The 25,873-nt window shown below is 48.6% G+C and overlaps 2 protein-coding genes across 3 annotated transcripts in view; both read right to left on the bottom strand.

Annotated features, from left to right (window-relative positions):
- Positions 1 to 11,678, bottom strand: part of LOC125949021 (organic cation transporter protein) — a 29,662-nt gene extending 17,984 nt beyond the window's left edge. The window contains exons 1-2 of the mRNA XM_049675699.1: positions 11,433 to 11,678; positions 4,981 to 7,260 (exon numbers count right to left, since the gene is read on the bottom strand). Coding sequence (XP_049531656.1) covers positions 4,981 to 5,383 — 403 coding nt within the window. The 5' untranslated portion in view covers positions 5,384 to 7,260; positions 11,433 to 11,678. The remainder of the gene's footprint in view (positions 1 to 4,980; positions 7,261 to 11,432) is intronic.
- A 2,747-nt stretch (positions 11,679 to 14,425) lies between these two features.
- LOC125949032 (organic cation transporter protein-like) overlaps positions 14,426 to 25,873 on the bottom strand; it is an 11,845-nt gene continuing 397 nt past the window's right edge. Inside the window, exons 1-4 of one of the 2 annotated variants that reach the window (XM_049675715.1) lie at positions 21,391 to 21,896; positions 16,096 to 16,474; positions 15,866 to 16,009; positions 14,426 to 15,785 (exon numbers count right to left, since the gene is read on the bottom strand). In XM_049675715.1, coding sequence (XP_049531672.1) covers positions 14,783 to 15,785; positions 15,866 to 16,009; positions 16,096 to 16,474; position 21,391 — 1,527 coding nt within the window. In that variant the 5' untranslated portion in view covers positions 21,392 to 21,896 and the 3' untranslated portion in view covers positions 14,426 to 14,782. Of the gene's footprint in view, positions 15,786 to 15,865; positions 16,010 to 16,095; positions 16,475 to 21,390; positions 21,897 to 25,873 lie in introns of those variants that run through there. The other variant, XM_049675714.1, reaches the window with a different exon arrangement.

The following is a 25,873-nucleotide window of genomic DNA, read 5'->3' as shown; positions in this document are numbered from 1 at the left end:
ATGCTTGGTTGAGCTTATGCGGGACTGTCCGGATGGAAATCGCTCGAATAACAATCAGTCCGAAAGCCCGGCTCTGGGAGACGAGACAGGGTGGAAGCTGAGCATAAAGACGCTCAACTCGCGCCCCGGCAACGCGCAGTACCGTTCAGTACGTACGAGCAACCATTAATACGATTTCCTCGTCCAAGGGGGCGAGCCGCTTGCTGCTTATCATTCTCGAAACAGTAATAATGTTCCTGCACCTGCGCTTCTTCCAGCGACTCCTTTGAACGTCTGGCATGGCCGGTGCCTGTCCTTGTGCGATGATGGTAAACTGTTTGAAGCTTCGACTGCTAACGACTGTATCATTATAAAACGTTCCAACGGCGATGGTACCACCCTATTTATCTAATGGCAACGACAATTGCACCTGTTGACGCAGCTAGGGGAAAATGTCCTGCTACAAAGCAATGGCTGCCTTCGTTTTAAAGGAATGGCTACTGTCGGTTGCCGTCATTTCCGTTCCATTACTATAATCCGAAGGTTCTTCGATGCCAATGTACACCAATTGGTGACAGGTGCTTTATGTTGGATCAGGCGGCTAGACCGAAGCACGTTTGCATCGGATTATATAGCAATTTAGTATATTACAAGATTATTTCCTGTGGAAACTGATACTAACGAATAAGAGAAGAGTTTCTAACCATATCTTTGACTAACTATTTGAGAATTTTACAATATTTCCAATAAGTTAGACGAACATCTACGAGCAGCTGCAATCTATATTACTCTGTTGATCGCATCAATGTATCAGAATCTACTGATGGTCCATCGGTCAGTATGGTGTTAATGGTAAATTGGAGAGTGGTAATGTATTCGTACACAAACCTGCAGTAAACTCAGATAATCTCAGATATCAGGTATTGAAATCAAACGCCCTTGGCAATCACTTTAAACTATTGTTACCTTTTCCTGTAGGTAGTCACTTATTTCTTTGCTCACTAACAGTGGTTTTCGACACTCTTTTCTTGTATTATTAAAGTGATACTCTCTCACACAACATGCACTTCCGGTAACGAAGTTGCTGGAAGGAAAGCATTTGCCCTTTGGATGCTTCAACCAACGAAGCAATGCTTCTGCTCCATGAAAACAGTACTGCACACTGTAACCATTGCTATCACCGGGGCTGCCCCATCAGCTGCTACTGCTGCTTGGATGAGTGAACCCGCCAGCTTCTGTGGGTAGCAACGCGGTTGCTCCCTTGGAGACACAGCATTTACACTCCAACGGATTCACAATTCATGCATGCAAACAACCGGGAGGATACCCAAATACTGTGGATGCATTCAACCGGAAGGTCGCACCACTCCTTACTCACTTCGTTTACTATGTGCCTGGTGCAAAACGCTTCCCTTGTAGTTCTTACCGAAGCGTTCTGTTGCGATTTGGTTTGCGTTTGTCCAGGTCCCACCTCTTGCGTTCGTCCTCGACGATGAGTTTGATCGAGCACACCCCAAAGGGTACTCAAGGTCTCCAGCAGCAGATCGACTTTGCGTAGTTACAACATCGCGAGTTCAACGGCTTTCATGCTCAACCAGGCCACCCCGCGGGGGCAAGTCGTCGATTCAAGTTTGTTAGGAAGGGAGCTCACTCGATCCGCCGGTCGATCCACATCTCCATCAATCCGTCTAGTAGATCTTAACGACGCGCACCCTCCACCAAGAAGGATGTCCCAATCAACCGCGTGCACGCACTCACACATACACACACACACAAGGTCACACTTTGACGTAGAGATAGCAATCGGGGTGAGCAGTAGTAGCAGCAGCAACAGCAGCAGCAGCAGCAGCAGCAGCAGCAGCAGCAACGTGCACTAGAACCGGATTGGAATGGCTTTCGGAAAATGACTATCTCCCTGTCGCCGTCGTTGTCGTAACAGTGACTAAGTGAACGAGACAGTCAACACCAACAAGTCCCATCAGCGGCACGGGGCATGGCAGCTACGGCAGCAGCAGTTTGTGTAAACTTCTGATTGATATTCCGTTCGGTTGCGCTAGGTGAAGGGTTACTGTACCGGTGGTGCCAAACATACGCCAAAGTTCACCCTACCGGAGGAAATTCACTTTACCCCGTTTGACGTGCAACCGCTGGAGGTGGTGGTTTTCTGCGGATAGAAGAAGATTCGCGCCAATCAGCGACTCCTGTCTCGAACCCGTGGCTCTGTCTTCTTTCAAACTCGTGGCATTTCTTTTCACTTCACAATACGCAGCCTGTTTAGATTTTCATCAGCCACATGCGCGCACATACATCTTTTACACACCATCAAGTAGCCCGTGACACAGGAAATTCAAATGAAACGTTCCAAAAACCGACCGACGTCGCCACCGAACGTTGAAGTTGCAGCCAGAACCAGACGAGTGGAAGGCGTGCAACAGACAACAGGGCTGCCCAATATCCGAACCGCGACTGAACCGTGCAAACGCTGGAGCACCACGATTTCAAGCGGTGAAAACCGATTTTCCGAGTCCGTTCCCGTGCTGTGAGGATGCTGTGCGAGCTAATAGATGTGGTGTGAGCGAGCACGGTAGTCAGCCGATCGTTCAGGCGGTTCACTTCCACTCGAGCGGGTGTGATGGAAGATGGAAAACCGATAGTACAAGAAGGACACAGAGTGAGAGAACGAGATAGAAATAGAAAGAGAGAGGGAGAGAGCAACGACGACGACGACGACGACGACGACGACGACGACTTGCACGACGAGAGGCTCGACACCCGAGACACACGAGATGTTCCGAGACGCGTTCTTATAGGTGTTCGCGGTGCGTACGATCTGCTGTAGTGTGCCCGGCAGGTGGTTCAGAGATGACTCTGCCACCGCCGACGATGACGACAACCACGACGACAACACGATTTGTTGTTTTGCTAGCGGTAGTTCAAGCCAAACCGGGGCTTGGCAGTGGTTAGTAGTACAACCGCACCACCAACCGGCCACAAGACGCCATTCCTAGTGCTCAGCTCAGCCGCTCGTCGTATAAAGTGTGTTTGTCGTTTGAGCGAGAGGCAGGGTAAGAATGGCGGTTAGTGGGACTAGCGATCACCCGGTATGGCCAGCCGGTTTGGGGCTGTTTACACGCTCACCACGCTCGAAACAGAACTGCGGTTTTGGCGGCAACAGTACGCGGGGTTAGTAGTACGCGGCGTGATAGTAACTGATGCTGCGGCATGAGCGCGGGATCGGATATAGCGCATCGTTACCGTCGCAGTAGCACGTTCGACTGTCACGCGAGAACGTCGTTGCAACGCACATGGTGAGAAGCGTGTAGCGTGATGTTCTAGACATCGCGCTTATACTTCAGAATTATCTGCTAGGAATATGGCGTCCCGAAGAGCTTCAACTAATTTAATGAACGTAGTGGATTTTTTATTTAATTTGATGAAATTTCGAAATGCTAAATCCTTTTTTCTGTTCTACACACAAATGCGGTCAGCATTGGTCGACTTTAAATGCCTATTGGACAACATCAAACATTTCTGTCGTCTTCAAAACGACTCTGGAAATGTAAACTCCAACTCGTCGACCAAAGTTTTACCACTTAGGGGCACCCGCTGTCCGTAGCATCATCGGAAGGTGCAAAAACCGGTAAGCGGTAGGGATCCATAGAGAAGTACCAGGTAGTGAAGGGTGCCGCTAATTTGTTTTCGAACAAATTAGCACCCTTTCTTTTCCAGCAAAAATCGTGAGGCACGAGACAAAATAGCGTGGTAAAAACATGTGGTCAAAAAACGGTGAATTATTGATTATATATTTATTGACATGTAAAAGGGTAGTGCCCTCTCGATAGTGAACCGAATAAAAAGCTGAATTTTTCTTCTAAAGATTCATGATAAAATTACCGAACGTTAAAAAGAGGTACAACATTCAAAAATACTATAATAGTGACAAAGCCTATAAACGAATGAGATGAGCCACGAATATAGAAGGGAAATGGTGTTTAAAAGTACAACAAAAACCCATTTTTTCAAATCAAGGATTAAAAACAGGGATTAAAAGGATCATTTTATTGAGTAAATGTTGTATAAGAGAGAGACTTTTCTGAAACATTAACACAATTCAATCCACATTGTCCTGATCTACATTCTCAATTTCTTTTATCTCAATACCAATTTCGAGATCATTTCTCGCTACATATGATTACACTGTGTATGATGTTTGCCGTTTCAGGTCATTCAGCCAAGCACGAGCACCGTTTTATGTCCCATGCACATAAAAGTACCTATGTACACAAACAACCCGTGCGATCCGCCAATTCGAACACCACACGCTAACGTTCGCCCATCATTAGTCATCACTCTAAAACAAAGTCGAAAAGAAAAACACCAAAACTGTACAGCTCACGATTCCCACCGTGATGCGCAGTCGACACCCTCGGCACCGTATCACCGTAAACAGTCGAACGAGCCCCCTTCGCCCCAAAAAGTAAACCCTCTTCACACAGGAAACTAATCAACGCAATTTACTCGTAATTCGCATCCGTCCCGCTCCTGCTCGGTGGCGAACGCACGCGGGATGCCACGGTTATTGCGACCGACTCTCGGGACAGGAGCGCTCGAGTGGCTGTAAAACATGCCGCCAAACGCTGACATTCCTCCGGCAGATCGGTCGACAGACGGTTCATGTTTCAATAAGAAAAGTGGCCAAGATGTTGTTTTTATCTTATTAACGACACCCGCTGCCCCCGGCGGCCAATTCGCAGAGCGAGCGACCAGCGACTCATAGTACACGTTGATCTAGGATTCTCCCGGCAGCGCTACTCACACGCTACTCCCGCTAGGTGGCAACTGATTGAGTAAATTCCACGATTAAAGGAAGCGCCAATCTAGTGGACGATAGCTGGTCTATTGTTTCCCTTCGCCACCCATGCACTTATGCATCTTAAGCCGGAGGTCTGCTGTGTTACAAGGGACTACAATCTGCAAGCCTGTACTCGGAGGATTCCTTACCTTTTGGACTTCCGTTCCATTTGCCCAGTAACCGTTCGCTTGCTTCATCCAGCACCACAATCCCGCTGCTGCTGTCATGATCGTCGCCATCGTCCGCACCGTCCGGTTCCTGTTCGGGATCAGTCAGCTCGACATCGACCACGGCCACCGGACATCGGGCTTCAGGACCTGTGCTGCTGCTGCTGCTGCTCCATTCCGCATCTCGCTGTTGCTGCACCGTACCACGGGGCACATTTCGCGATCGGGAATGGTCTCCATCGGCCGCCACGATCGTCGATTCATTCATCAGCAGTGAGTCGATCTCATGCTCCTCTACCTCCCGGGAGTCTCGTGATGTCCACGCTCCCTTCGCCGATCGCCGTTTACCCTGCACCGGTGTGGACGATTCCCAGCGCATCGCCATCTTTCCCACTACTGACGTCCTTTCACCTTTTGCTTGAACTTTTTTCTTCTAATCTAACACCAAGGACAACTCACCACTTCCTTTCCGATTCGGTGGTCGAATACTGGGAGGAAACGAACAGATAAACGGATCCACAAATACACACGGACACAATCACAAGTACACGAGGGAGGGACAGCACACGGTACACAAGACACGCCGAGCTGATGCCGAGGTTATGCCACACTGATTCAATCAAAACTGATCATCACTGAACCACCATCACTACCGGAAACGAGGGTTAGGGCACTACCACGGCTAGCAACATCTGGTTGGTTTGGCTAGCTGGTTGACCGGCTGGATGGCCGGACCGGTCTGGTGGTGGTTTTGGTTTGAGTAAATAAGCACCAGACCGGGGCAGTGCTGAATATACACACGTCGAAAGCAGCATACACACAAACACACACACACACACGCGCACACGGAGGCCCAGGATGTGATCACAGCGTGTGGCCCACGGTAAGTGACACGCACCGAACGCACCGAAAACCAACCGGAAGGACCGTCACACTGCACACCGCACACCGCACACCTCTACGTCGAATCCAATTGACGCTCCGTCCGTCCGTCCGTCCGTCGGAATCGGGCGTCAAAACGGACACCGTAATCACACACAATCGCCACGAGTAGATCACCGAGTAGCGCACTGAGCGGCCACCATTGAACTTCACTTCACTTGAGATCGCTCGCGTTTCGGAATGGCCGGACTGGCGATTTTTGGTTCACATTTCGGGATTTCGGGACGCCCTTATGCCCTTTAATTAGCTGTCTGCCTTAACGAGGTTAAGATGAGAGTGTGAGAGACGACTTGAGGGGACGGTCATACCGGTCACCACTTGGCCACCTTTCGGTAATGTGTCGTTGCTAAATGGCGGCTGGCTGCCGAATGTAATGGCTGTCTCGCTTCCAAATTAAACCACAACTTTGCCTGCTTTTGCGCATCCAAGCACTCCAGGTATAGGTTTCGTTTCAATGAACGATGGTCTAACCGTCTAAGTGATCGAGCGATCGACGTTTTAGACGTCGAGAGGGGGCCTCGACGTTCGTTCGTTCATTGAGATCGGACACACGTACTCTTCATTTTCCTTTTACGGAACGAAACCGCGGCAGATTCGCGAAATAGATACCCTCGCGGAGGAGGGCACGGAGACACACGCACACACACACACGCGGGCGCGCGTGCACATACAAAGTCGTAGTAGGCGATCGGCTTCGATAGCCGATCTGACCTGGCCGCCAACTAACGCTCTTTGGCGGAGATTATAAATTCCTCAATCGCACTCGATGAAGATATCCAACTAACGCGCGTGACTCGCGCTGCACACATTCCAGCTGCAGCTTCGTGTTGATCCTTATCCTCCTTCCTCTGACACTGGCACTGGCACTTGGGTCCCTCTCCCCCTTTTTAAAGCACTATTAGTTCCTTTTCGTTGTCGTCGCCGGTGTAGAACGATTCGCACTCGCGCATCCACTCCCGTACTGATGGACGAGCTGGGGCGGACTGTACCTGGTTAGCTGCACGTTCAGCAATACCCTATTCCTCCCCTCACACTGCACACACTGTAGCCCACTCAGTGACACCACCTGACGACACTCCCAACAATGGCGTCAACGGCGTGCGAGGCGACGAAGCTTCACGACCGCGCCATCGTCATTAGCCCAAGCGCTCATCACCGTGCACCGGCCCCGTTGACCATTAGCATCATCAACATTAACTGGAGCCCGGGCTAGTGGTCGATCGGTTGTTGTAGAACGTGTGGTATAGGGCAACGATGACGTTTTTCCGGCAACGTTTACGTGCGACGGCACTACGATCACTGACGTCTTTTGGTTTTCGTCTGAAATGGAAAGATGAAGTCCGTGATCAGAACAGAAGTTTGGAACATTGCACGATTCGTCTTTGGAACGTCTTTGGAATACCGCAACAACAACAACCTGCGTGTTGCTCTTTTGCCTTCTAATAGACGTCCGGTCTTACTGCCGATTGTCAGTCCGCCTTCTGGGGGGAGTGCCATCGAGTGGAAGTCGAGTGATATACACTTGAATGCTCCGGCCAGCCGCCTACCAGGCGTCAGGGCGTACAACAGCTTAATGATAAGGCAAACATGACCCCTCCTCTTTCTCCCTACCGCGCCTAGAGAACGGTCGGCTGCAATTTGCAATCAATATTTGCAGCCGGAAACAACCTCCAAACGAAAGGGAGGCGGGGTAAGGGTGGTTGTGGCGTCGTGGAGCTATGCTGGCCGTTTTGCCGTCGCTCACACGTTGATTACGATTGCGTTCCCTTCTCGGCGGTTGCTTAACCGTTCGGCAAACAAAACGGTTAATCGTCGTTCGTCATCGTCGTCATCGTCGTCGTCGTCGTCGCCGTTGTTCCGTGGCCAATATGCGCCGGAAAGCACACCACGCGGTATTGCGCCGCATATTTAACGTACGCAGAACACAGAATCTGCGGGGAGGGTGTAGCTCAAACCGACGACCGACGCCCTTTCCGGGACGCCCGCTGGCCAACAACAAACGAACAAACACAAACATTGTAGTGCCACGATCGACACCGATCGTCATTAATTTTAATGAACGCCGGTTGGTGTGCCTTTTTGGTGTGCCGATCATGTCAGTTGTTGCGCGATCAGGGCGTTGTCACACGCGGTCCCACGAGTCCCGGTGTAATCCAATAATATCGTGTCATCGTTCGCCTGTCAAAGCAGATGCGCCTCAATGGCCGGCAAGTTAGCGCTAGCGCCAGCGCCAGCGCCCGTCCACTCCGGCACCCCAAGTGTCCAAAAAACACAACGCAATGATCGACAGCGGATGCTGCGGAGTGCGACCAGGGGTCACATAAAAGCCGGGCCTCGACGCTCGTTCCCCTAAATTTAGCTGCCATCGTAACACGACGACGACGAGCTCATTCGTCGCCCGGGCTAAACATGCTGTCAACCGGACCACCGGCCACACCAGACCGTACGGTGTAAGATGTCCAAAAACTCGCTAATGGATCCACGCCAGTGTGAATGGATCGTTAGGCTTCAATTAATGATCAATTTCATTCATCGCGATGCTGCGATGCTGCGATGACGCAGGTCGATCATTATGATGGCACCGGATTCGGAAGGCGCCTATTGGTGGAGACGTTCTAATTGGTAGCAATTATCAAATGATATTTTTAAGCCTTTTAGCCACCGAAACCACATTAGAACAGAGCAAAACAGGGACTCACGTGGCGTGCCAAAAAGGTTATTATTGTTTATCGACTACCAACGTGAACTTCGATCTCCAGCCGCTAGCTTTCATTAACTCGAGCAAATTGATTGCTTGTGTATCGGGTTGCTTGGATTCCGTATTGCGAAGTACACGACCGACCAACCGACCGACCGACCGACCGACTTCCTCAACAATGCCCGGTCGCCCCTTTCGTCCGGCTGTCTTCAGCAATTTTCTTCTAGGAAATGTCAATGCGCACCGCACCTCGGTGGTGGAACCAGAGCAATTGCATCTTAGCCACACAATTGATTGCCTAGCCCGTGCCCAGCTGCTCCATCTCGCCGCTGCTCGATCTCAAGTGTGCATGGCCGCGATTGCAAATATTCTAATTAGCAGTTCCGATGGCCGGGCACCGCCCAGCCGCACTTGCAGCAGCAGCAGCAGCATCAGCATCGAGCAGCGTGCACTGACTGAAGGGGTTGGGCTGGTAGTAGTAGTAGTAGTAGTAGTAGTTCAGGTCTCCGCGCGCGCGTTCGCTCGCCGTGCCGATGATTTACTTTAATTACCGGCAATTTAGATGTAAATTCCAGACGAAAACGGTGCGACGCAAACACAAGGTTCGTGCCACTGCGACGTTGCAGGACGGAGGTAAGGTAAGTAGTGGCCAGCCCGTTACGGGCTGAACATATCGTCGCCGGTAGATTGAAGGGGAAGGCAAGCATTAGTGTAGTGTCGAACGGGCTAAGAGCTCCTGCAAGCGGCAAGAAGATGTTTTCTTCCTAAACGGGGTCTGTGATCCGCTTGCACGAAGAGATGCTGACTGTTTGGAATGTCACAGAAGGTCCATTTTCCACTCAACTCGACAAACGAAAGTTACGATTCTCCTTGGCTTATCGAAATTGAATAATGGAAAAGATCAGGCGAAGGCCCAGACGTCCGATGTTTCGGAAAACAATACGTCGAAACATCGGGCGCACGATCAACACGATCGAGTCTCATCTCTAGTGGTAATTACAGAGAATACACGCCATCGGAAGTAAACAGAGAGATCTTTCTCTCTCTCTCTCTCTCTCTCTCTCTCTCTCTCTATCTCTTGGTGAAACTTAATTTAATTTATCTATCACGAAGATCGAATCGATCGATCGAGTTTGTTTTAGGAAGGGCGACTGTCGCAACGACGCCGGCGCCGCCGAGTAAAACGCGAGACGTCAGCCCCTCCTTGCCAGCCTCGCGCAGCACGTTACCATTAACGGATCGTAGGTCACCAAGTGGTGTACGTCGACGTCGACGAGCATGATGATGGTCACGCGACCGATGGCATCGCCGACGACGCCGCAAATGCACAACACAACAGCAAGCAATCGAGGCGGGACGGGAGGGAGAGGAAATCGGTCACGATCCTTCCGCTACGTCACGGTACGCCAAACTTGCCAAAACGGGGATGAATGAAGGCAGGCAGTGCCCGTGCACGATGACGAATAGTGTCCGAAGTTCGACGTGGAAGGCGAAGAACCCCTCATCTGCATGTGTGTCACCGAGATTCTGTTGGAAAATTCAAAATTCAACCACTTTTTTACCAAAGCATGCGTTTCTCATGGTGACTCATGCTCATGCTCTGTAATCGTGACAACGCCCGAAGGGAAGGTAAGGAATGCGGCACGCGATTCGCGACACACCGTCTACACACTATCTTCGCGTTATCTGCGTAATTATCGCTAATTGTCCTAAATTTATCAGTTTCATCGTCGCACGATGAAACTCTTACATCAGTAGCGTTATGACCCCAAACCACGATGGAGCAGCTACCATATTTTATGGACCCTACCTCTTCACCCCGTTCCCGGCCCCCCTGGAGCTTGATTTGATGGCGTTTTAGCGGATGTTATCAATATGGAAGGGGTAGGCGCAAGATACATAAAGGTACATATGTACTATGCGCGCGTACACCGCGTGTTTCGGTGGCCATCGTTTACATCGTTTCCAGCTGAACAGTTTGACATTGCCATAGTTAAGCTAATCAGCTGCGAGCGTTGAGGTTTGATGGAATTGAAATCTGCAACAAACGGCCCTCCCTCCCTGCATGCGGTGTTTTCCTAGTACTTTTTCCTCTTTTCTAAGCCATAAATCGGTAAACAAATTCCACTTTTACAGACAGATAAACCAGCTGATTCGTCACCTCATGAATTCCAGCTTCTCAGTCCACCAATAGCACCAGTTTTAGGTAAACGAAATTCCTAAAATACCTTTAAACCCATCCATCCATCAGTCTTCAATGCTCTCTCGCACTAAAACACCCAAGCTCCCTATAACCTACACGTGTCGATTCCGTGTTGACAGATGAGCGACATACCCGGACCGATATTAACCCACAACCACAAAACCGACGGTGAGTGGACCGATTAAAAAGTAATAAGAAACCCATCTTCACACTTCTCACTCTCGTTACCGGTTTACCGGAAAGCCGATACGGCTGGGCAGATTGGTAGCAGATCGTTAAACTACACGTTTCACAACCGAGGCAACCACAAACCGGGCGGTACATTGATATGCACTTGCATCTCGTGCACCGGATGCAGTCGAGTGTTCCGAGCATCATTGTAGATTCACCAGTATGATCGCGATCTCGCGAGGATGGATCTGATGTTCAGCGTTTCGCACGATTTTGTGATAAAAAGGTAAACTCGTTCCCAAACCGGCGGCATTACGCACATCCGCCCTCAATGGCGTAACCACCAGAACACACCAAACGCACGCACCGTGGCAGTGTCAATGCCAATTCGATTCTCGAACGTGATCTTCTACTGTTTACCTTTCTTCTACTGATACTCTCGCTTTCAAGGACTGCAGCAGCCGCAACACCAGTGGCATCACCACCACCTCACAACGACACACGAACACACGTACCCGAAAAGGACGCAATTAATTAACGGCCAATGGGCGCAAAATGCCACTCGGAACCACTCGATGTCACCAGGAGCGTCCTCACAAATGGTGCATCTTCTCGCAAAACAGCGACGATCAGAGGCGCAGAGGCGGATTCACGACGATCCACACCGGTTGAACCGTGGCAGGGTAGTGACGAACGGCAAACGGTCCGTGTTCGGTTTCAGCGGCCGGCTGGCTGGCTGGCTGGTTGGTTGGCCCCTTCGAGCTGCCTTCGCCGTGAGCTCTGTGTACTCGCATCTCGGGTTCGGCATCATCGTAGCGGCCAAACCGACACCACTACGGCTTTGCGTACGTACGGCCAGCCACACGAACGAGGAAGAAGGTGCAAATAAAGGCTTCAGGTTCAGCCGATTGCTGCTCGCGCACATGCCGGAGAGTCGCGATAAACGGCGTGATTGCCAAGCGCGACGATAAGGGAGATGGCCGACGACGACAGCGCCCCGAAGTGGGGGCCCGGACGTTCTTGGTTGTCGATCGTGGCCGTCGTGCGTAATCATAGCGTTACGCAGCGTAGCATTGCCCGGTACCGTTACACGCCGATGGATGCCCACGATCGAGGATCGAGGTTCGCAAATCGTCGGGCGTACCACGGGCGTGATCCTGCGTCGCCCACCCTCCGGGGGTTGGGGGCCGCTTACAGACCAAATGGTTCGGCTGAACGACGTAATTGATTTATGGAAAAATGGAGTATAATACGTGCCCCTTGGGTAAAATATCATTAAATCGCCGAAATTGGCTTGCATTCCCTAACGCAGCCAGCCGCTCGCAGCATGCCGCGGTTGCCCTGTGGCGATCAAAAAGAATGAAGGAGAACATTCATGGGAATGGGGTGTAACAATGTCGCCTAGCAACCCCACGATCAGGGCAGACCGGGCAGGAACAAGACCGAGCGTCTTGTTAACGCGCATGTTTGGTTTGACAGCAAAATGGAATTTTTGGATGCGAGCGAAGCACGGTGAATACCTTCATTTTGCTGTCTCACTGCGGGGAACGGTAGCTACCATGGGGGATGCTACCGAAAGATGGTGAGTTTTTTTCCCCTTAAGTCAATTTACATACTTTGCACAGCTAAGCCAAGAGTGGGATCACCATGACAAAGGCACCATGAATGAGTCAAAACATAAGTGTTTTAAATAACTTTTCAGTACACTTGCAGCCTCAATAGTTTTCATTAGATGGATGGAGGACGATCAAAATAGAATTGATAGAAACATTGCTATGAAGTTGTTTTACAAAATTGAATATTTTACACAAATCATTTCCAATTAATTTAAATTGAAAATATGTTAGATGTGTTGAGCGTCCATGAAAAGTCCAACGAGCATTACTTGCCGGTGGTTAAATATATCAAACTTGCAGCAAAAGATATATTATGTATTAATCATCCGTTGACCGTTTGATAGTGTTGCTAAACGGGTCTTTAAACCTGCACTTGACGCGGCATCAATGAAAGGTACTGGGGCAATCCCGCTCCCTTCAATAATGAACAGCATTTAAGCTCGAAGCGTAAGCTATCACTCAATTGAAATCGAAACGATGTAAAACCTTCGCCGGCGAAACTCGTGATGTCCCTCGTGGTGCATCCCACGTTTCCCAGCTTTTACCTGAAGGATTCATTCAATTATACACATCACGTTCCAAGACTCTCTTCGCAAAAATCAATGGGGGGCCAATCATCTACATCTAAGCCTCCATATCTAAGAGCAGACCGTGCATGCGGTTCGCAGCTCGCAACAACGTACGAGCGACAATTGTTGGCCACTTGTACAGCACTCTGCAACACTTCTATCTCCGGAACAAGGGCGTGACAAGTGTACTTCTGGAAGGCCCTGATTGCGATTGGGAGCTATTTTTAGTGTGAAAACCCGTTGTCGCAGGTTATCTCTTCGACTAGTAGGAAAGTCGCTAGCTGAAGAGAGTGTGGAAGAGACCTCACGCAGCTACACAATCGCCATCGGCACAATCGGATGTGACACTTAGGCGGGTCTTTAGACTAGAAACAAATCGGACCGGGTAGTTGAAGTGGTTGGCCAGCGTATAGTGAAGCATTCTAACGAGAATGCACTTTCGACACTCGATCGTGCTTGTTGATAAGGGCATGGCTGCAGCTGGAGTCATCAATGCTGGCCGCTACTTATCTACTCATCAAGCACTGCAACCGATGACGCTGGTGGTAGCTGTATTCGCGGTCGATGTAAAGTCACGTGCGTTGTGGATATTCCTTCGCACAAACTTGGTACTTCCGGTTGCGAAGTTGAACGAACTGCTGCCATTACTGTTTGAGGCGGTTCTTTTGCTATTTGTGTTGTTATTTTGCATCCTGACCACAAATTTGATCACGAGATTCACTTACACGAACACGGGTTTCGACGGTTACCTCGTAAACGGTTCGTAATTCAAAATCAAATCGTTAAAAATGCAAGCAAATGTTTCATAACAACATGATTTCAAGCAAATCTTCATACAGTGCGCTCCAGAAAATAGCCACCCAGCCGGATCAAGAAGAGATTTCGAAACGGAATGTGCAATTTATTACAATAAATTACGATTTATTGACCTAAAATGTAATAAGCAGTACGCAAAAGAAAATAATATTAGATAATTTATTACCAAACCAGTTTTATTGTGGACGGGCGGTACGAGAACGTGGTCTTACTCGTGGTCTTCAATATGGAAAATGTTTTGCGCGGGATCTTTTCGGCTTGCCACGATTTTCCAATGGTTGCTCTACAACACATTTTTTTGGTTGAAGAATCTTCCCATTTTTAAATCATTTTTGCATTCTTTCTTTCCTCGAAAACCGGTTTCCATCGATGAATATCGCATGAACCCCGATGCAAAGATAAGATTAGCTCGTTTACGCAATGGTTTATTGGCATATTAATATTACTATTTATCACTCCTGCTCTTCGGCACTCCCTCTCGGCGAAATTTGTCATTATGGAACTCTCTTTCGTGGAGAATATGTACTCATCTCCCTGCACTTCTTCACTACCTGTCGTTTTTTAGGTCGTATTTTATTGCATTTAAACGAATCGCCGAAACCAGATTCGTTTAGAAGGAGATTCATGCTTCGCCTCTGGCAAAGTGTGGACACACAGTGGCCGTGTCGACAGTGGCGAAAGGAACAACATTATGAGTAAAACGAAAAGGAAATATAAAAAAACTCTATTCTAATATTTCAAAATGCTGCGGCCAGACTGCGGACCGTGTTTAGTGTTTGCCATTCTCAACACTCGCTGGCCCATCGGCTTTGTGCCGTTTGCCAAAGTTTTCGCCATCTTCGAGTGTTTCCGGTAGCGGATGGCCTTGCGTTTCGGGCAGGAAGAACACGAAGAACGCACCGAGGAGTGGAGTGGCACCGAAGATGCACGGTGGCAGCCAGTAAGCGATCGAACCAAAGCCGGCTACGAACGGTGCGATCATGGAGCCAAACCGGGCAATCATCGAGGCCGTACCGATGCCCACATTCCGGACCACCGTTGGGAACAGCTCGCCGGCGTACAGGTAGACCGTTGGGAAGCTGATGCTCATACCGACCAGCCCAACCGAGGCAAGTCCCACATTGAGCACACTGGCCGACGGAGGCACGAAAGCGATCGCTAACATCGAAATGCCGGTCAGGGTGTTGGAGAAGATCAGTGTCTTCTTGCGACCGTACGCCTTCATCAAGTAAATGCAAAGCAGCGTACCGGGCAGCTCGAGTGCGGCACTGACCGCTACGTTCGTGTAGATATCACCACCGGCGTGGCCAACGTACTGGGCGACACCGAAGAACGCCAGCCCACAAACGAACCAGTTGAAGCACATGTACAGCGTCTTGGCGCGCATATTGGGCGTCCGGAACAGATCGAGCACGTTACCCTTCGAGTCGGATGCCGAGGCATTGCGTGACTTCTCCTTCGCGTACAGCTCGATATCAGTGCGGATCGTTTCGGTCGGGAGTTTGTTGCGTTTGGCGGCCGTCTCCAACACCGTCACCGCTCCATCCACATTACCGGAGGTGAAGAGGTAACGAGGCGATTCCGGCACCAGCCAGTAGTAGGACACCATCAGTACGGAGAAGATCGACAGAGCGAACTGGAGCTGGCGCCATTCGCGCAGGAAGTACGCAAAGCCGGCCAGTGTCAAATGGCCAAGATTGAACGGAATCTGGTAGAGTACCGAAAACAGCTCGCGCCATTTGGGACCGATGATTTCCATCACCAATACAAAGCTGGAAAAGATAAAAAAAAAACGCGGAGAATTAACGATCTGGATCGACCAAGTCAAATGCGTGTACGGCGGATGACCTACCTGGTAACCATGGTACCGCCGGTGGCTACTGCGGACAAGAAACGCAACACTACGAACACCCAGAACGAACCGATGACGGCAGCGCCAACGCCTGCCACTAGCTGGATAAGAACGGCAATCACCAACGGAGGTCTACGGCCATATCTGGAGAAAAGGAAACACGGATTCCATTAGCAACTGTCCAACAGACCGACCACACGAGTAAAAAATGTCCTGCTCGCTGTACTTACTTGTCAGCCAGCGATCCGAACAGCACACCGCCTACCAGGATACCGAACATGAAAATGGTTTGTGCCAGTTTCACAAGATTTCCCTTGGTACACACCAGATCCCACTCGCTCGTGATCGTCGTGCTGAAGGTACTGTTATCGTAGGACCAGCTCGTACATGCCTCGTCGCAAGGCTCCAGCGATGGATCCGATGCGCAGGTATAGTTGACGGACGGACCCAGGAAGATGGTGCTCATCTGGTGCCAGGCAACCGGGAACTTGAGCGGAAAGACGACCGCACAGACGAGTATGTGCCACCAGCCGAGCTGACCCATTGCCCGCTGGATCGGATCCAGGTTCCAGTTCTTCTTTGTCGTATCGCCATCCTTCTTGCTGGCCACTGGAAAAGAAGAAGCACATGGGGCTTAGATCGTTTGATCGAGTACATGCATTTCCGGTTAGAAGTGAACGCAAGCGGGTTTTTTTTGTAACATTGCACGCTGAACCATTAGTGCCGTCGATTGTGAGCGCGCCTGATGAAGTCACTACATCCCCCCGTATAATTCTCGTTCCTATCCCGGCTACACAATCGAATGCGACGAGAGACACAATGAGTTTTTCGATGACAACGCGATGTGTGCTTCGCATTATCGAACATAGGCAGCGCTACCCACGACACAAGGTCATCGTTTTGGGTGGAGAGATAGGCAGAGAGAACAAAAAAATGAGCCAGACCCGCACGTGCTGATAGACGTGGGAGCCACAAATTGAACCATGCTGCCGATATTGATGACATCCTAGCGGTGGGAAGATGCTGGCAATAAAGTTAAAGCCGAGAACTGTGAAATGCCTCATGGGCGTCTCGAGAATTGCGAAATCAAACATCTTACATACGAAATTGCCGTCATTTCTTCGTTTCTATTGCGTCAAGCGGAGTTAAGTTATTCATACGAGGTCAAAAACTCTTCCAAAATTAATTCCAAAAGACTGCAGCTTCAATTGAAACAAGCTTGGCGGAAATATCCAAGCGGGCATTAGCACTCTACTGTGAAATGAGCTTAGTATGCGATGAATTAAAATCGTTCAACCGAAGCATAAGAACACAAAGACATTGGCTGTATGCAGTTACTCAAGCGAAAACCTAACTGCTCGAGAATTAAGCGATCAAAGAGTTCATTCATTGCTTCAAATAATGAAGCTTTCAAACCGAAATATAACAATCGTAGAATGTGGCTATTCCGAAAAAACGAACCGACGATCTTAATCTTTAAAAGAATATATAATTCCTTCGTTCATGATCGCCTCAATTCGATCTCTACACTTTTACACCAAGCACCTCAGATGAATGATGTCCTTCTAGCCTCTCCGCGTGTAGCTTTGCACATAATGGAAATCCATTAAAACGAATTACTCTTGTCAACTGGAGGCCATTGCAGCAACATAAGTCTGATCATCATCAAAGAATCAAGCAACTCAACTTAAACCTCTTTTTTGACTAGCCGAAACCAATCATCTAAACTACGCAAGTCATTCAATCCCTTTCTAATGAACGCTCATCCAACGCTCTACGCGGACTATGTAATAACCAGCGACCTTGGTACATTCGTGCCAATCAACAGCGATGCATCCGGATAACCGCTATTAAGTGCGCTGACATGCGGAACCATGACTTTCACCCGATTGTAATCCTTACATCGTACTCCTGTCACATGAAGAAGGAAAAAAATGGATGGGGGGCACTTCAAAAGCCCGTTCGAATCGCATCGAAACGGGACTCGAAACTCGTGGCGACGCAATCAATCATTCAACTATTGGCCAGAGCGGGAGTAAACATTAATGGATGGCCAACGCCATGAGCAAGATCATACATCAATTAACACCTGATCGTAAGTAGCTTCCCAGTGCTGTGTGTGTGCCCACAGCATATGACAGCAGTAAAGATTACAGCGTGTAGCTACGTGTTCACAGGCCATTGTGATGGAAGTTCCGTCACAAGTTCCGCACCATTCTCAAGCTCCCTTTCCCCAGCGGAAAATCTCGCTATCGATAGTTCGCTGGCGTAATTGAGCGAAACTGTTTAAACAAAATATCCAATTTGTAAAACCGCGAAATTCACTGTAATGCAAATTGGTCACTGCGAATCGGATGCTCAAACAGCTCGTAGTACTTTCACCAAACTGGGTAATCGACTGCGGATGGTGGACACAACCACACCCATCTCGCGTTCGAGCTCCGTTCCATTTCCATTTCCTCTTTCTATTTAGGAACTTGTTCGAAGTAGTTTCAAAAAAATATATATTAATTTTTCAATTTCCGCCATCATTTTGCGCAAAAAATCGTTTAAACCACCTTACGCAATTCGATTAACTTTCTGTCAGCGACGAAGAGAAGCCAATTTCAACAACCATATTACTCACACAGAAAGCCTCACCGAACGTGCAAAATTAATCGGCTTATAACTCGTAGCACCTGCTTTCCTGTGCCTCTGGCTCCTGGCGATGCGTTCATGCTCCAGCAACACCATGAGGTGCGTAATCCGTGGACGGACGGAATCATTGGACATGTAAGCATGTTCAATTGTCGTTTTCCCTCTTCCCTTTCGTCGTCCGGTCGTCAGCGGTGATGGCCTCCCGATGGAATCCCGATTACCATACCTCGTTGTGCTCCAGCCAGTGCCAACGGACGCTGACACTGTGTGTCACTTTGAGCGACATCGTCGACATGTTTACTGACACTGAATTCGGGCTAACCGGGAAAAGTGCAACCATCCGTGAAGAGTAAGCATGAAATCGAATTTTGTAAATTGTCTCATGAAGATTTATGGTTTGTGATCGCCCAAGGTCATCCGGTATGGTCGAGTGCAACGAACTAGTAACATTTATTTATTTCATTTAAAGTGAAATTGTCCAAATCTCCCTGTAAAGTTCGTTCAAGATGCATCATGCTGTAATAATAGAAATCGTTGCAGTAACTGTTCATTGAATGACCAACAAGCAATGTAATTGTGAATGAAACCAAAGCATCGCACACAATGCAGCCTGATGTGCATCAAAATGTAGGGAAAGTGACGCTGGAGTTCGAGGCAATTCGGAAGAGGAGTCCCTTAGTCACTAACGATCTACTTCTGAGATAGCTAATGGTACCAGCAGCTTTCGCTCTGAACTTAATTACACATTTCGAAACGCAATATCGCAAGAGATGCTTCACGAAATTGAACCAAATGGCAAATACAGGCTGCACCCCAGAGAGGTACCCACGGCTTCACAACCGCGGAGTGACATTTATTTTGGAATTTCGATCACTATATGACGAAAAAAAAAAACAAAAAACGTTTGTCAAGCAATATCGTAAAAAATGTGGAAATCCTCGCATGGATCTTCCACAAAGCGATCGAGCTTAAAAATGTTTTCCTTCGCAAACTGTAACACTCTCACCACCCAAGGGTTAATCCAAGATTTGCGAGAAGCAGGTAGCAACCACTAACCGATGCTTGCAACCACTAACCGATGTGAGAGCAACTTTCCAAACATTTTGCTTTGCCGGCTGACTAGATGAATGCAAGTGAGTGGAAAATTGGCCAGCCTCCTATATAGTGCCTAAGCTGCTTCGTCCATAATAACAGATCAAACAACCGATCGGCGACACCTCGTCAACCAACGGCGTGTAACGCCAATTCCGCGATGTCGGTTGGTACCATGATTAATGGAAAGGAAAATCATCATCAGTCGGGAACGAAAAAAAAGGGGAAGAAAATCAAACTAGATCCTGCTTGTGTTATTTTCCCTTACTTAAAACCTGCCGTTGTGATGAAGTAGAGATCCCTCGACAGCGTAGCCTTGTGCCGGTGCCTTGTAGTGTGCTGAAGCCGCGATGCGAGATCGCGAGGTTTTAGGGAAAACATATTTGCACGCAACGGCTACGCCATTATCTCGCCACGGTCACTACTCGACGATGGGCCCTGTGTGTGACGATGGAAACCCATTTCCACCTTCTTCTTCAACTGCTCGGTGGCAAAAGGGTATGCGGAGAAGGTGGTTGAAATAATTGTTCGCTGTTAACGAAGCTCGTGCCGGGTTAACATCCGCCAAACAAACGCCAATGTCACTGTGTTTGCGAAGATCAATGGCGAGAGCACGGAAAAAGCGATGATAGCTGGCGCGACGAACAGCCAACTCTCCGTACTCCCGGACGGTAGACGACGAGATTTTCCCTTTTCCTCTTTCCTCTCGTGACCATGAGAAAGAACAGCTCACATGCTCGCACTGACCATGGCGCATCGGATTATTTTCTGTTTAGTTTATATTTTGTGAGATTGTTTTCCGGCAACGCGGAGCCTTGCCACGCCACCTACCGTCGTCCCACGTCATTGAATTACGCAAATCGCAAAGCACGTTTACGTGAAACTCCGTTATTTATAGAAACACCGTACGGCGTTGGACAGGCCCCCCTTTGGCGCGGGATTTATATCACTTCGTTGGGGGCGATTGGATGGACATGGATTTTTTGGCCGTTCCGCTCAACCTGTAACCTTGACATTGCATCCAGCAAAATCTTATTTTCAATATCCGTAGCAATTACGTTGCCAAGGATACCACAAAACGCCATTGGCAGTTCGAGCGGCGAAGCGGCGGCCTGCTTGAGGCTAGAAGGAACAAAAATTGTCTCAGCACCCACCGCTAAATCGCGCGATCGGCTTCGGCTTTCAATGACAATAATTAGACCCTTTCGAGTGGTAACACCGGTTACCCCCTTCTAACTCGGTCCCCAGACCTGGAAGGGAGGTGGGAGGGTGGCTCGGACAACACACTTTCTGTCGATTGAGCAGGCCGCGGCACTCGCGGCAAGGTTGCTGCTCTAAACACTAAGCAAACCTCGTCAGCGTCCACGCTGCCCAGGGAGCCACAAGAAACCCCGAGGATTTGAATTGGCTACGAGGAACGCGAAGGACGCACCAAAACGCAAAACACCAGCCACAGATCCCCAGTCCCCTCGATATCTCCCCTGGCCCGTGCCTCGACAATGTATGAAGTGAATCGAATCTTTATCCAGGTCAAGATTGACACGACATTTGCGCTCTTCGGCTGATGGCGCAATGCGCGATATTTTAAACAGGAGAAAAAAAAACACGTTTCACTTCGCATATTCATATTCAATTGGTTTTTTTTTGTGTGGTTTCGATCTGCTTAAGGCCGCTTATGCATGATGGTGATATGGATAGCATGTCAACCGCAGCATAAAACCCAAATCTTCTCATTGTTAGCAATGTATTTAATCAGCAGTAGAGATATGTAAAAATACAAAAAACAGCAAACTCACTTTTAACTTATTGTTTCACTAACTATCACAGCAGAATCCAGAGGAGTCAATATCACGCTATCGTTCGTTTTAATTACTCAGCCTCTAGCAGCACCGTTGGATGCACCACGTTGACCACGTGCTTGCACCGTGTGTACAGCCTCGACTCGGCTTTGCAGCACTTTTCACTCGTTTTCCCAGCCCAGCGCTCAACTCTCACTCACAACAACACGATCAATTACTTTCAACAAACTAACTCCGCCTTGCCGCCTTCATGCGACCTTCATCAAGTCCACGGGTGCTTTGTTGGGTGTTGAAGCAGAAAGAAAATCACGCCACTGATCAGGAAAAACGTTTGATAAAATCTGCTACACTTCACCACGAACACCGGAGACGAGCGGTGTAAGGGCGTTACAGCAACCGGCTGGCGTGCGTTACTTCCCTTAACTTTCGTCTGATGGAGCGCACTACAGTGACCAATTCGCGTCCACCTGTTGGAGGCCTAAACCGTTCGCTTCGTTAGCGATCGTGCGCCGTACTGTCGGATGGTCGGTTTGTTTACGATCACTTTTATACCCTGGGAGGCCGCCGAGAGTGTCTCTCGCGCACACCGTGAACGCCAAGATAAACCTTTGCGGTTTTTGCGTGGGGATTTCCCTCGGCCACGCGCATGAGAGCAGCTAGGGGCGCGATCGAATGCTCTATCGCGAAACATAATGAGAGGCGCAGGCTGAGCATCGAGGTGAGTAATCGAGAGACACTAGCAAGGTGCGAGTGTGGAGAGACCATCGATACGAATCAAAGATCGAACTCACCGCGAGATGAGTGAGGCTGTCGAGACGATCTGCTGCAATTGTAGTTATGCTCCGCTAACGGAGAGCAGCTACCCATGGGCAAAAAGAGAACGAGAGAGACAACGAGAACGAGGAACCGAAAACCGGTTCGACCAGCTGATGGCAGCCACATCGGTGGGGAGCATAATGCGCCCGAGCATAACGAAGACCAGGTGGGAAAATTGAACTTCGGGGATTTCCCCATGGCGTAGTCCAGCATGAATCTTTAAGTAACCGCGACTAGTAGTCGGTACGAGCGCTTCGATCGAACTTTAATCACTTGTCGCGGTTGTAAAAATGAGTTCAAATCATTAAACTGCGTTGGATGCATAACGCAACTTGGCGGGTGTCAAGTGAGAGTGCAACAACACGTAGAAGAAACGTGTCCAGTGAGTTATTAACTTGTGTATTCATTGCGCACACACAACAACAACGAACTAACATGAGGAATATGGCATTTTCAAAAGCACCTCCTTGTCGGAAAGTCCATTTATTTGAATTTGACCAATCAGACCGTAGAACCTGTTAGACAAACAACAATTGCCATACGAACTGCAACACAGATATCATACAATCCTCACTGAACGATGACAAACAAGCGTCTTCCAACTTTACTCAGTCGGCCAGAGACACATAATGATCCACAGCGTATCAGTCGCCGAGCCGAGCATCGTGTATCGTACATTTCATTATCGCTAATGATGGCGATTACTGTCACGTTACGGGCGGGGGCTGGGCGATGTCAGCACCACTTCATTGAATCCGCAACCCTCGATGGCCCTCGACACTATGACCCTCCGCGCCGGAATTGCATTCGCAATTTGTGAGACACGCGAAACGAAGCGCGGATCTTTGGCCGAACACTGGGAACCCAAATTGCTTCGAGTGGCGTTCTCGTTGGGCGTAGGATTGAACGAAATTGCTTTCAGAGAAGAGTCGAGCCGGAAAGCGTCGACTCACCACCACTTTCGCTGCACTTGCATGATCAGTTTGCGTGATCCACCGGCTCTGTCGCTAAAAAAGTATAAACTGGTCCAATATTGATGGAAAGGTTTGCATAATACTTTCAATCGTTGGTCACTCTGCAACATTTCTACATCTACTATATTCGTTCTGAGGTACCTTTTAGTACGTAAATCCTCGTTCTCGATATGCAAAAGGCTGCCTTGACACATAAGAATCAGGTTTGTCAAATGGAATCAGTTCCAGATGTTAGGTACAGCTAGTAGACTATTAATGTTGCAACGAGCAGCCATAAACCCTAGCACGATGACCCCGCAATGCTCCTCCTTCCATCGATGACATTAAGCGATGGACCATCCGGTGACAGCATCCACCGGACCTCGCACTCACGCTCCCGCTCACCAGTTCTATCCGGTTTCTTGGGTCACTTGCTCCCAATGTGTCTCACGCTGCATACTCGGCAGTCATAGATCGAGTGCTTCTGTTGGAGTGGCTGTTTGAACCGAAACCAGCCCCCATACGTCAACCATGTGTTACTTTCCAATGTTCCAACGCGAGTCGAGAACGCGACGCGTAAAAACTTGAAAAAAAAAACCCAAAACCGATCCACATAGCACATGGGTAGGAAGAAAACGCTCGAGCCCACCAGCGGGTGAACGGAGCACCAGGGAATAACCGGTGCTCAAGGCCGCAGTGCAGAACGCTCGACTGGTTTTCTGGCGGTGACTCTCGATGCTCGCCAATGTTGATCAGGCAACGCCAGGTCAACTGAAATGGTTAGCGAGTCACACTCTGGCGCGAAAAGGGGTACGATCAACAGCGATGAATCAAACGTCGTTGTTCCTCTGTTTGCCTATGCTACTTCCGCCATAAGCTGCTCCACAAAAGAATCGGTGAAGATGGGTCCCTGTGATACCGGGTCCCAAAAACCGTTCACACTGAGTCAGACTGGAAAGATTGGAATTCCAAAGCGTAGTAAGGTGCAATAGCCGCAGCAAGTTTCGACCGTTTCGCCAGTTGATTATCGGCATAATTTACACTTGGCCTCCGTTTAACATATTTTTAATCGATGAATCCCTCGGCAAAAACCCGGCATGATCGATCCGCGTTTATTAGCAACCGATGAGTACACAGCGATGTCGTGTTTGTCCGTTTCTCGTATGATCATTTTGCGGTTTATAGCTTTTGCGCCAAGAGCAACAGAACAAACGGAGGAATGCAGCACAAATGGTTGTACAAGTAATTAACGTCAATCAAAAACAATTCGTCCTACAAATGTACGATTCTCCTTGGGAGCCATTAGTGTGGGATTTGTTCTAAAAATTTACGTCCTCCTCCATATTGGTAATCTCAGGTAATATCCAGCATCGAAGGTGCCGTTGAATTCTAAATGGAGGGATTTTGATGCAAACTTGATTCTGGTGAATATCCGTCCCATTGATTTTGTGGCGTATAAGTACGTTAATCCCACATTCAGCATGATGAAGGGTGTTCCCAGTATGAGAGTCATGCAAGCCGTTTTCTATTTCAAAATCCCCCTTCGGAGATTTGCTTACGGAGCAGATTAAACTCTATCGTTAAAACGGCACAGCGAAAGAAAGAATCCAAAGCATCTGAAGTTATTTATTGTATAGCAGCATAAACTAAACGCCTGCTTGATTGCTTATCAGTAGCGGGTAGAAATGTTTATTTGTAAATAGAGCCGGTCTCATGCCATCATTCCTTCCGATGATAAGTTGCATTCCCTATCAGTCCAACACTAATTGCTTCAACCGAGATGCTCAATTAACCAGCCCCCAACCAACACGTCGGGTGTTATTTCAATGCTATAAATGTCAACCATTCCGCTCTGCTACTCATGCACCCCACAGTCATCATGGACCAGCTGTTCTTCGCTCTCTAATGAAGTTCTAACAATCTAATGCGCCATACATCAAGTGGGCACTATTCAGGGGTCTTAAAAAAACAGGGTGCTGTCATTACTGATAACTCCAAACACTATCAGGGGCACTGTCCGTTTTTTTTTCTTGTACATCTGAGAGCATCGTAAATAAATGATTTTTTTTTAGAAAACAATGGCGCTCACAATCTATAAGCACATGATTTGAACGCAATAGATAGAAGGCAATGCAAGTGAAAGTCCATTTCCAGGTCTAAACATCGATTTATGAGGATCAGACACATCACACGTGTGGTGAATTAAAAGTGCCTGGCTTACCGATAAGGGGTTTCATATTACAAGATCCTGTTTGAACTCCACGGAAGGGGCAAAAACTCGACTGGAACTTTAGAACCTTTAATCATCAAAGATTAAACAAACTCTATCACTCTCTCTCTATCGCCGAAAAAAAGGTGCGTCCAAAGTGCGAACCAATCTTTATTCTTCCCCAGACCGACGACGAATCACAAGAGACAAATCACACAGTGCACGTTGCAAACACTGAGCCAAGGTAAACACTGAGTAAGGTAAAAGGTGAAATAATAAACATAACCGCGCTTAAACAACGAATTGCGCACTCGCATTGCCATGGCAAAAGCGTTGCCATACGGCTTACAATAGTAGCATTGTTGCTGCACATAAAGTTGTCTTCCAAAACTCTGATTCAGTCATTTTGTTCGCCTCATTAACACGACATTCGTTGACTTTTGACCGTACATCACATTAAAACTCGCCAGCACTGACTATCAATGGACCGAACAGTGCCATC

The sequence above is a fragment of the Anopheles darlingi genome, chromosome 2 (genome assembly GCF_943734745.1).
Source record: "Anopheles darlingi chromosome 2, idAnoDarlMG_H_01, whole genome shotgun sequence".
NCBI lineage: Eukaryota > Metazoa > Arthropoda > Insecta > Diptera > Culicidae > Anopheles > Anopheles darlingi.
The sequence above is the reverse complement of the archived record's forward strand: the minus strand, read 5'-3'. Positions and strand labels throughout refer to the sequence as shown.